General features: G+C 44.7%; 1 protein-coding gene across 2 annotated transcripts in view; it reads left to right on the forward strand.

The window, feature by feature from the left end:
• Positions 1–12,860, forward strand: part of PIGN (phosphatidylinositol glycan anchor biosynthesis class N) — a 509,674-nt gene that overhangs the window by 438,202 nt on the left and 58,612 nt on the right. For both annotated transcript variants that reach the window (XM_073550192.1, XM_073550191.1), the window contains exon 27: positions 8,587–8,629. In XM_073550192.1, the coding sequence (XP_073406293.1) occupies positions 8,587–8,629 (43 nt within the window). The remainder of the gene's footprint in view (positions 1–8,586; positions 8,630–12,860) is intronic.

Here is a 12,860-nt window from a genome sequence, read left to right on the forward strand (position 1 = left end):
CAGCAGTGAGCAGCTCCTGGGACTAAGTCCTTTTTTCGGGCTACTGAGCATGCCCGCGGGATGACCTCTCATTGGAGGTCGGAGGTCACATGCTCAGGTCCTCAAGCAGCTCGGATTGGACCAGCAGGAAGGTCCCGGAAGGACGCTGCTGTAAAAGGTTTGCATGGCTGCTCGGCCATGCGCTAGTATAGACTCTTTTTGTATATTGTGTGAGTGATGATGGATGCATGAAACTGGTGACTGACGCATTATAACTCCCCTCCCTTGGATATGTATGTTATAGGGCATAGAGTTAGAGTCAGCGCCTACTAGTGGCTTGGTCTGCGCCACAGTGCTTCCACATCTCAGCACCTCACTCAGCGCCATAAGGTGCCGTCCAGCTCTGGGCACAAAGCGGCTGCATCCGCCAGTGCGACACCGTGCGCAAGTCTATCACTTTCCTCCCTTGTCCGGGTGGTTAGTGGCGTCCGCCAGAGTGGTGCAGTTCACATGTAGTGTGCTTTATTTACTCATTAGTTTCTTCCTGGCACCACATTTGTGGTGCCGAGCACTAGTGTGACTAGAGAGACTCTAACCCAGTGTCTCAGGGGTATAGTCCTGTGTCTATACACCAGTGCTCACATTGCCGAGCTCTGTGAGTATAAACAGGCTGCGGCATTTGTGTTTGGCGGTTGGGCGGCTCTGTGAGTTAACAGGGTCCGCCTCTGTACACACTAAGGTGGAGTTAACCCTGTGTGTTCCTCTATTGTACCGCCATATAACGTCCGCCATTACCGAGCAGCAGTTACCATCTCTGCATGGTGGACCCCGGGCTGTGAACGTACCCAAACACCTTCTTTATTATTTGGTGCGTTCCGCCTGTCCGTAACATTTGTTAGAGTGCTTCGCGCTGCCTGTGGTTTGAGCTGCATAAATTGAGCGATGGGTTCACTTTAAGTAACTATGATACTGTATTTCTATCAGAATTATCCCATATCTGGATGAGAATAGCCATTATACAAAATTTAGTAATTTTGTAATAATGTGACAACTGTGTTTGCCTGTGGACTTTGTGCATCTTATCGCGTATTGCTTCTCATTTTCTATATGAAATAGTTTCCCTTATTATGATGTAAAACATTCTAGTAGCAGAGGGCGTTTAGTTTTATGTATGTGGTTATGATTGCATGGAGAAGCAGCTTACAATGTATCTAGATGCAGTGTCATAGCAGTTACCGGTATGTGGTTATTCAAGCACAGCAGACACAACCTGAAAGGAGTGATGAGAGGTAATAAAGTCAGGTGCTGTGCCTGGGAGGTAAATGGCAGCTCATTTCAAAATGGAAATATTGGCCGGAGCTCATCTTTCTCTTCCAGGACAACTACATGGCCAAATGATTATTTGATAACATGCTTCTTTTTGCTAGCATATCAATTGGAAGTTAGTCTGCCAATAGAAAAAAAGTGTGCCAATTACTGTAGATTTCCATACTGTAGTTGGGTTTCATGTTTGTCACAACCCTGAAATGCAAAATGGGGGAGTTAAAGGGAACCTGTCAACAGGTTTTTGCTATTTAATCCAAGGACAGCATAAGGTAGAGGCTGAGACACCGAATTCAGTCACTTATTAGTCTCTATGCTGCTGTTTACTTACAATGAAGCCCTACTTTAACCACACCGCTTCATTTGATAAACAGCTCACTGTATGTATACAGGGTACACAGAACCCTGTGGTGTGGGTGGGGATATCTTTCTGACCCCTGCAGGATGCTGCATCTAAAAACTCTGATTGCGTCACAACTGCTTCACCCAGTAATCTACAGTGGGTACGGAAAGTATTCAGACCCCTTTAAATTTTCACTCTTTGTTTCATTGCAGCCATTTGGTAAATTCAAAAAAGTTCATTTGTTCTCATTAATGTACACTCTTCACCCCATCTTGACTGAAAAAAAACAGAAATGTGGAATTTTTTGCAAATTTAAAAAAAAACAAAAAAAACTGAAATATGACATGGTCATAAGTATTCATACCCTTTGCTCAGTATTGAGTAGAAGCACCCTTTTGAACTAGTACAGCCATGAGTCTTCTTGGGAATGATACAACAAGTTTTTCACACCTGGATTTGGGGATCCTCTGCCATTCTTCCTTGCAGAGCAGATCCTCTCTAGTGCCGTCAGGTTGGATGGTGAACGTTGATGGACAGCCATTTTCAGGTCTCTCCAGAGATGCTCAATTGGGTTTAGGTCAGGGCTCTGGCTGGGACAATCAAGAATGGTCACAGAGTTGTTCTGAAGCCACTCCTTTGTTATTTTAGCTGTGTACTTAGGGTCATTGTCTTGTTGGAAGGTGAACCTTCAGCCAAGTCTGAGGTCCAGAGCACTCTGGAAAAGGATTTCATCCAGGATATCTCTGTACTTGGCCACATTCACATTTCCTTCAATTGCAACCCGTCGTCCTGTCCCTGCAGCTGAGAACACTCCCATAGCATGATGCTGCCACCACCATGTTTCACTGTTGGGATTGTATTGGGCAAGTGATGAGCAGTGCCTGGTTTTCGCCACACATACTGCTTAGAATTATCACCAAAAAGTTCTATCTTCGTCTCATCAAACCAGAGAATCTTATTTCTCATAGTCTGGGAGTCCTTCATGTGTTTTTGTCATGGTTTGCTCAGCTTGTGGGATTAGGTAGTGCAGAGGTTAATGTGGACGGCCTCACTCTGAGATTCTGGGAGGCTTTTTATAGCCTCATTGTGGGCTCATTCCTCGTCGCTTATACTCAGACCCTTGGCCGAGTGTGTGACCCTGGTGTGCTTTGTGACTGTGATACTTTGTGCTTGCTTGGTTTTGATCCGGTTCTGTCCCTGTTACGAGTTCTGCCTGTTCCTTTTGTACTGCTCTGCTATTCCCGTGTATGACTCTTTTGCCTTGGACCTGACTACTCTCTGACTGCCTCCCTTGTACTGCGTTGCTATCTCTGTGTATGATTCATTGCTTACATTTTGACTATTCTCTTCTTGTCCCTCTGGTATCGCTCCGTCCTCCCCGTGTATGACCCCCGCTTGTCTGACCTGAGTTTCCCCAGCCTTTGCTCCAGGATTCCTGTGATAGAACCCTATCCTGCAGCAGGACGCTAAGCCACGCCCCCTGTGATCACATGCTTGTAGGTCCTTGTACTGCTAAACTACTTTCAGTGTCGCAGGTCCTGTTGTCTGAACTTTCCCTGCAGTATCTGACCCCGGGCCCTCCCGTAGTCTGGGTGAGTTACCCTGTTCAGCCGCGGCAGTCTGCCAGCGCTGACAGGATCCTGATAGTTTTTTAGCAAACTCTGTGCTGGCTTTCATATGTCTAGCACTGAGGAGAGGCTTCCGTCGGGCCACTCTGCCATAAAGGCCCGACTGGTGGAGGGCTGCAGTGATAGTTGAGTTTGTGGAACTTTCTCCCATCTCCCTACTGTATCTATGAAACTCAGCCACAGTGATCTTGGGGTTCTTCTTTACCTCTCTCACCAAGGCTCTTCTCCCACGATTGCTCAGTTTGGCTGGATGGCCAGGTCTAGGAAGACTTCTGGTGGTTCCAAACTTCTTCCATTTAAGGATTATGGAGGCCTCTGTGCTCTTAGGTACCTTGAGTACAGCAGAAATTCTTTTGTAACCTTGGCCAGATCTGTGCCTTGCCACAATTCTGTCTCTGAGCTCCTTGGCCAGTACCCTTGAACTCATGATTCTCATTTGGTCTGAAATGCACTGTCAGCTGAGAGGTCTTATATAGACAGGACTTGATTTGTAAAGGCACACACCTATCAGTTTAATTAACCCCTTCCCTACCAATGACACCTACTGTACGTCAGGTCTTATATAGACAGGTGTGTGCCTTTACAAATCAAGTCCTATCAGTTTAATTAAACACAACTGGACTCCAATAAAGGAGGATCACAAGGAAATGGACAGCATGTGACTTAAATATGAGTGTCTGAGCAAAGGGTCTAAATGCGTATGACCATGTGATATTTCAGTTTTTCTTTTTTTAATAAATTTGCAAAAATTTCCACATTTCTGTTTTTTTCAGTCAAGATGAGGTGCAGAGTGTACATTAATGAGAAAAAATGAACTTTTTTGAATTTACCAAATGGCTGCAATGAAACAAAAAGTGAAAAATTTAAAGGGGTCTTTCCGAACCCACTGTAGCAAACCACTATGACATAACAGAATGGTAGCTTTTTATGCATACTGTTAATGTATTATTTTAATTACTGCTGTACTGGATATATTGTTTAAGTTTTGCAGGTATTGTGTCTGACATTTCATATCAATGTAGAAAACAGATCCAATATCATAAAGGGACAAGAAGCAAAGTTCTAGAGCAGAGGTGCACAACCTTTTCTAGCTGATGGACCACATTGTCATTTTGAATGGCTTCCAATGGCCGCAGTAAAACTTGAAGGGGTATTACTTTTTTAGAGGTTTATTGGATATCAATAGTATAAGCCATAAATGTCTAAGAGGTCCAGGTTCCTCTACCAGGACTACCACGTATCTGGAGCATTAGGGTGCTGTTCTCTCCCAAACCGTGCTCTAGAGAGGAGAAGACCCTGCAGATATATAACTCTCCATTGAAGACTATGGGTGTTGTAGTCTCTGGCTGCATTTCACAATTCCCCTACAATAGAATAGTGAGAGCTGCATACATAATCAGCCACCACTGTAACTCACATATGGCTCTTCGGAGTGATAAACGGGTCAAGGAACCCTAATCTCTTGATGTATTAGGGACCCGGCTATGGGTACACAGTGCCCTATTTGTACTTTCCCATCCCTGCTCTTGAGCAGTGTGCTAGTCTTCTTCCTTCTGAGGTGGAAACTACTGTACACAGAATGTTTGGAACCACAGAAAATGACATGGTGGACAGCAAGTGCCACATGGCCGCAGTTTGTGGCCCCCTGTACTAGATGGTAATGGTGCCACCTATTTGCATTACATTCTCTTTCTAATTAGCTGATGAAATGCTATTACAGGGTCCTTCTTCTAAAAATCTGTAGCAATGCACTTACAGCCAAAGACAACCTTTATTAAAAGACCACTCCTGATCTAGGTAATGTTTTCCTATGTCTATAAGCTACCTTGTTTTGGAGGACCACTCTTTTTTTATTGAAGAACACTTCTTGAAGACCATTTTTCCAGCTATTTAGGTCATTTCAAAAAGGTTTCACCGTATATAAAAGACGATTTTCACCCAAAACTTGACTAAATTGACAATATGACTAGAAGGCAGCCATTTTAGTTGTCACTTTCACATTTGTTTCCCATATTCTGATGTTACAGCTATTAGGCCACGTTCACACATTCAGTATTTGGTGGGTACTTTACCTCAGTATTTGAAAGCCAAAATCAGGAGTGGAACAATCAGAGGAAAAGCATAATAGAAAGACGTCATCACTTCTGTATTTATCACCCACTCCTAGTTTTGGCTTACCAATACTGAGGTAAAAAACTCACCAAATACTCAACGTGTACACATAGCCCACATTAGATGCTGATAAAATGACAGTTTACCATTGTGACGGATCATACAGGGGAAGGGGTGTGTCGACTTCATTCACTTCTGGGGAAGGCAGCACGGTGGCTCAGTGGTTAGCGCTGCAGCCTTGCAGCACTGGGGTCCTGGGTTCGAATCCTACCAAGGGCAACATCTGCAAGGAGTTTGTATGTTCTCCCCGTGTTTGCGTGGGTTTCCTCCGGGTACTCCGGTTTCCTCCCACACTCCAAAAACATACTGATAGGGAATTTAGATTGTGAGCCCCATCGGGGACAGTGATGAAAATGTGTGCAAACTGTGAAGCGCTGCGGAATATGTTAGCGCTATATAAAAATAAAGATTATTATAAAGATTATTATAAGGGAGAGAATGACCCAGCAGGGATCAGCTCTCTGACACCACCACTTACCCCAGGTCAGTCAGGAAACTGCACTGAGGGCAAATAGTCACCGGAGAGGCTTCCCTTATAGGTAAGAGTTATTGAGCAGCTCCCAGTGAGGGAGGATATATATCACCAGTCTAGACTGGGGAATATATACTGTATGTAAACCTCCCAGTCATCACTGTCAGAGTTCCCCACTAACACAGTACGGTATGCTGCCACCAGTTCTTCGTTAGATATAAGCCTCTTCCGACAACAGACTTATATTGTGTCAAAAACCAACCCCGGGGTAGGATATAATAACCAACCGAGCGTTCTCATGTGGGGATTTGTGGATCGAGATAAAAGAGCAGCCCACGATTAATTTTGTATTTAATCGCCGAAAGGTGCACTAGAAAGATACATGTATATATATGCAATAACAATATACAAGTATACAGTCAGGAGTGTAGTACAAGGGTAGGGTACAGATAGATTGCAATTACCATGTTATGTAGCATGGGACCACAGGGAGGTGCTGATGGATCACAGGTCCAAATCTTTGTTGATTCTCTGGCCGCGTCAAATAACGAGCCTCCTGCCAGTAGAAAAATGAGGAGAGTCCAAAATGAGGAGCGGCCTATTATCCCCTAGGCTGCTTGACACGCCGCCTGTCATGTTGTTCTCACCTGGGGGCGGGACCTCGGGCCCGACATCACCTCTGGGAGTCCCGTCGGGTGCGCACTCGTACTTAGTTCCATGTCTGCACAAGGTTCTTTGTGCGCACACGCGCTCTTCTCTGCTCTGCCTCCAGTCATGTCCTCTCTATGGTATGGAGGATCTGACCCGGAAGTCCTAGTGCTCATGTGCTATATCAGGCTACCTCTTCCTATGGGAGTTGCTTAATTATTGTTGTGCTTCCTTGCTTGGTCTGCTTTGTCCTTTCCTGGCTGTGCGCTGTATTCGGGTCCTCTTCCTTGTGCTCTGTTGTGCCTCCTGGAACATACTCTGTTCCTGTATTCTGACTTGTGCTCTGTTGTTGTGCCTCCTGGCACATGCTCTGTTCCTGTATTCTGACTCGTGCTCTGTTGTGCCTCCTGGCACATGCTCTGTTCCTGTATTCTGACTTGTGCTCTGTTGTGCCTCCTGCCACATCCTCTGTTCCTGTACTCTGTTGTGCCTCCTGGCACACCTTCTGCCTAGCCTTGCACTCTGACATACTTCTCTGTGCACTTTCTGTCTAACTCTGTGCTCTGACGTGCTCCTTTGCACGCACCCTGCTTTGCTCGCACCCGAGCGTGCTCATCTGTGCGCGCCGTACGTGCTCTTGTGTACCCGCCTTGCACTATCCTGTGTCTAGCGCACTCCCGTGTACGCGCCCTGTACCGTCCTGTACCCTGCGTGTCCCTGTGTCCACGCTTTGCACGTTCCTGCAGACACACTCATGTCTCCTGTGAGCCTGCCACCTGGTGCCAGCAGTCGTGGTACCTTACCCCCTTGGGCTTGCCCCTGACACTCCCTGAATAGGGGGTGGCCCTCACTAGGTCAGCTCGCCCTGGTAGGGTTGGTGCCACGACCCAGAGGGTCCACTTCAGGAGTGGTCACAGTGCTCCCTCCCACACGCTGTGCCAATTCCTGGGCTGTGCCGCTTCTCTCTCCCCTTATCTGAGAGCATGGTTTTCTGGCCAGAACCATGGACGCCCATATCTTTCTGCCCGAAGCTCTAAATTGGACGGCAGTGACACTGGGTTCTGCTGGATTTTATCTGTGCAGGGAGACCAAATACGGCTACCGTATTTAAATTTCTCGGAGCTGTGCTTTATAACTCAGTAACGCAGAGTTCTAGAGGTGGGTGCATGGTATGGGCTTGTGGGGAAAGGGATGCAGATTCTGTGCTCGGCTAGGTTCAAAGATATTGCGTTCTTTTATTACAGATAATTTTCTAGATTCAATGTCTCAGAGCCTTGTGCTGTTGAATCTGGGATCTGTGGTGCCAATATGTCTGCGTGTGCCAGCTTGAGTCCAACAAAGGAAGCCAGTTGGCTGGTGACTTCACAAGAGCTCACACCCCTGTGATAATTGCTGGACTTTGTGCTAGGAGACACAGGGTCTATGCCTTTTGCCCCCCCCCGGGAGAGTTTCAAAGGCCTTTTTGCTGGATAATGAGGTCCCATGATTTGACGTGTATTTGACTTCCCGTTTGGCCTGGAGGAATGCCAGAGGTGAGGGCTGAGCATGGGAGCAAGTATTTTGGGCCAAACTGTATCTGATAGGGAATTCCATATCCGATATCATTTTCCCATGTCTCACAACCATCATTTTCTGAAGAGCTCAAAGGTGACAACCTATGTGGCTGCACTTCCGGTTGTCACAAATGGGAAAAAGAAGAATACAAGAGAAAAAAGTCAATATCTTTGCAACTAGAACAGATTGACTGAAGTTTTTTAGTTGTTCTTACTACTAATGGATTCTTGTACATTTTAAAGCAATTTTTACATAATATTAATGCAGTACGATGAGTGATTTATTTAATTATTCATTAATGTATCATTTACCATGACCGATAACCCTCCCCTAGTGTAATGCCAGTGTCCATCTGTGTTATGGCCTAGGATCAGCCCCCATTGTAGCCCGTCATGTGCACAGTATACAGTAGAGATTTACATGCTGTCTGTATATGCAGAAACAATATTTCACTTTTTCTCTTTCAGCTTGTTTCTCATTGTTCTCGTGATATCGGACATCATGTCTCTGGTAAGTCCCAGTTAGGTATTCTGCGCCAGTAAAGCCAGAAGGCAATATTTCATTTGACAATATTCAGAACATTAGTGCATGGAGGCATTTGTGTTTGTTTTGTAGAATTGGACGAGCGCAAGTAGAAACTCTCTCAATAAATTCTTCTAATCAGTCTCGGTCCATAAATACTGTGTTGCAAGAACAAAGGTCCAGGAGGGCATTTCAATTGTATTTTGTTTTCGTTATGTTGAAGGAGAAATTTCGAGCATAATTTGGACTGATTCTCCATCTGCATGTATCTGATCAAGTGGAATAGGCAGCTTTAAAAGGAGAATCAATATTTTTACATTGCTTTTTTTGCAAAGAAAACAAGGTCTTAGTGAAGGAATATTTGCAATGAAGGTGCGCACATTCTTATATTAGTATTACAGGAGTAATTAGTCATTTCTATGGTCTATACTTAGGGTATATAGTTATCTACATTAACGGGAACCTGCAAGAATCTGACATTGACTAACTATTGTAACGGGAATGTTTTACTCTGGAACGCTGTGGTGTACTTTGAATGATCTGAATGAAGCACGTTTTTGGCGGTTTCTTGCCATCCCGCTCCCCTAGGCTGTGGATGTGAGTAGATGTATATGCATAGGGAAAGACATGTCAGCCATAGAGATCAGGGCAGGGAGAAGCTACCTTAGACCAGCCTCAGAGAAGTCACCAGTGACATATAAGTCCCCAGTTGACTTTTCAAAGTTTCTTTTCTCTGAAATGTAACAAACCTGCTTACAGTTGTGCAGCTAGACTCTTATTCATGGTGCTCGTGGTTCTGGCAGCATGAATCAGATGACCGGTTACCTTTTAAGTATTTCTCTACTTCTAAATTTTCTAGTAAGAATTTATCAGACATGATTAATGCCAGGCAAGCGTTGGTCAAGTCAGACTCCGTAATATATTGCAGTTCTTTGCTAGAACCAAGTGCCAGATCATATAAAGGGGTTGTCTTCTTTCAGTTAATATTTGTTCTTGAGCGCAGTTTGGTATAAAAACAAAACATATATCTGTATTCATCATACCCTGGTCCACCAATGAGTCCCCACTGCTTTTCCCGTGTTCTGGCATTGGTGAGGCACGTTGACAGCATGGAAGCCAGTTGGTAAGCAGGACTTTCTGTCTACGATGGCAGAGCTGCTGAGCTCACTGGTTGGCTGCGATGCAGTTGATGTGACGTCAGTTCAGCACTGTAGCCCATGCCAGACACAAGGAGCATTGGCGGAAACTCAGCGGTCGACCCAAGCAAGGTGAGTGTGGCTTGGTAGCAGATTGTGATTTTCACTATATACTGCAGTTCTCACGTATTTTTAATGTATAGTACAAGCGATCAAACGATCATAGATCAAGTTCCCCATTGGGACAAAAAATAAGGTATAAAAATAAGTTTGCAGAAATAAAAAAAAATATTAAAATCAACACCTTTTTCCCAGTTAAAAATAAATAAAAATAAATTAAGCAAAAAATAAATATTGTCACATCGGTAATTCCAATCTATCAAATTATAAAATTATTTAACCAATATGGTAAATGACATTGAGAAAAAAAGAGAAACACCAAAGTTGTTTTTTGGTCTTCATATCTTTTCCATAAATCCAATAAAAATCTATCAAAATATTTTATGTACCACGAAGCTTCTGTTATCACCCTGAAATGGTTAGTCAACAGGGGGTGATGCTGCTGTCGCTCACCCTGCTTCTATCACCAACACCCCATGATGACATCCCATTTCAGTGAAAAAGCTGCAGTGTGGCGGTGAAAGAAACAGCAGGGCAGCGCTGAGGTCTCTTCTCTACTTTTATAACCACGAATGATTCCAGGCATCAGCAGAGGGTGGTAGTAATAGGAGATATGGTAAATGACCGCAGCGCCGCTCCCTGATGTTCCAGTGCAGGGGCCTTCCTCCTGTCACGTTCTGTTTGATAATCCCTTGAAACAGAATATCACAGGAACAAAAGAGAAAAAACAGATATAGGGATTAGCAGCATATAGAGAATAGGGAATTTTCAAATCAAATAACAAAAGTAGTTACGGCTTAAAAATTATATTTGTTCAGGACATTCTATATATCGGCAGCCCTTTACAAGAGCATCATGGGGAAAGTGAGGCATTGAAAATGTGTGGTTTTAGATTTCTTGATTTTTCTGTAATCTTGAAGAAAGTTCCCCTGCTTCTTAGAATCCAATCACACGAAGTCATTTCTGGGCACTCACCTTAGTGGGACATAGCACCAGTTTTACAGGGCCATTGCTAATTCAACTCTGTTTTGTAAGGCAGCAGTAGCACCGTACGCAGTGAAGAGGCAGTGACCCACAAAATTCAAACACAAAAGTCTTTTTAATGTGTAGTCTTCACACATAAAAGTCCAAATTCACAGAATTGCATATAACTTCAGTGCATATTATCAGTGTTCAGTTCACACCAGTTCATAGCACTCCATAGTACACAGCATCCTTTAGATTGCAGTCACTACACACACTAGTCCTTCTCTGACTAGTTCCAGTGGGTGTCCTGCACTGCTTGTATCACAGTCTCTCACAGCCGTACACAGTCCAGGATATCATCTGGATCACAGCGGGCACCATATCCACCTGTTTTGCAATCGTTACACGCCAGTCCTCTTTCGGGTACTGTACATTCACCTCCAGGCACAGGACTGTCCACATCCGAGACCAGTTACCATGGACAACTTGCATCACTGTGTACGCCGTCAGTGCCAGGCCTATTGGCTCCGCTCTGTGCTGTGCTCTGCACACCAACTACTCTGCACAGCAACAAGCACCAACTGTTACACAGGACTAGGGTAGAAGGGGGAGGGGGAGTCCCTGAAACATCTAAGGACTGGGTACAAAAACGGGTCACCTCCTAATAGAAAGCACAGAGAAGGCTGCAGAAACCAACTGAAAAGAGAAACTAAGACTAGCAGAACCACAGATCCCAGCACTGCACAACTTACAGCACACAGAAGGCAAAGCAAAGCACCAAACCAGAAGTAAAGTGGATTAACACTGTTGTCCAGCAAGGACTTGGAGACAGATGCTGGTTAATAAAGATTGATGCAATTACCTGACCCAAGACAAACCCAGCACCAGAGGAAAAAGACCAGCAGCCAGAACACCACAAGAAAATGGTGGATAGTCACAATCTAAACAGATTCTAGTAGTACCTGCCCTTTAACAAGGATCCCCCGGATCCTCTAGGCCAGGCCTTATTTGGAAATCTCCTGTGAAAAGCCATAATTAACCTTGATGAGAAAATGGAAAACGGTCTTAGGAGCACAGGAAAAAGACTCAGACAAGAGATGGGTTTAAACCACAACGCGTTTCGACGGAGGATCCGTCTTCATCAGGTGGAAGTTCCACCTGATGAAGATGGCTCCTCCAGCGAAACGCATTGTGGTTTAAACCCATCTCTTGTCTGAGTCTCTTTCCTGCGCTTCTAAGACCGTTTTCCATTTTTTCATTGCTACTATCCTCCATTGGAGGTTTTCCGCTGGAGCTGCGGTGGAGAACTGACATCTTTGTCTGCCCCTGGGTTGCTTCCTAAGCGCTCCTTTATGACCGCTTACCACTGACTCTTATAATTAACCTTGAGGCTGAGACATCCACAGCTTTCACCCAGGAATTGTCCTCGGGACCAAAACCCTTCCAGGACACGAGATACTGTAACCCTCCTCTGTTCCACCTGGAATCAAGAATGCGTGAAATCTCAAACTCGCAGTCCTCATCAGTTGGAGGAGCAGATGGCATAGCCACTTTATCTGGCGTGTCAACTTTCTTCATAAAGATACATGAAAAACTGAATTAATTTTCCAGGATGAAGGAATGTCTATTCTCACCACTGCCATTTACCAGAAAAACATTCAGGCAAACCCACCTTAGGCACTTCAGAGCGGATTCCAAGGCAATTACTCACGTGCTGTTGTAAGCTGGCAACTTCCAACGTTAACCCTTGCAGGCGTTAAGCAAGATCTTGAACGCTGTTCATATTGCAGAAATCCAAGTTTTTTTCTACTTCTTTCGGGCAGGACAAACTGTTACGGATCTGCAATACAGGACTAGGGTAAAAGGGGGAAAACTGACCCTGCACTATGACAAGGCTGATACCCTACGATGGAGTGGGCGACCCATTCCATGAGAATAGACCCATCGACGATCCTAGGTTAATCTCAAGGGAAGACCTATACATAGATGTTTCAGGG

Source organism: Dendrobates tinctorius, unplaced genomic scaffold (assembly GCF_039654945.1).
Source record: "Dendrobates tinctorius isolate UK_male_01 unplaced genomic scaffold, ASM3965494v1 ptg000163l, whole genome shotgun sequence".
In the NCBI taxonomy this organism is placed as follows: domain Eukaryota; kingdom Metazoa; phylum Chordata; class Amphibia; order Anura; family Dendrobatidae; genus Dendrobates; species Dendrobates tinctorius.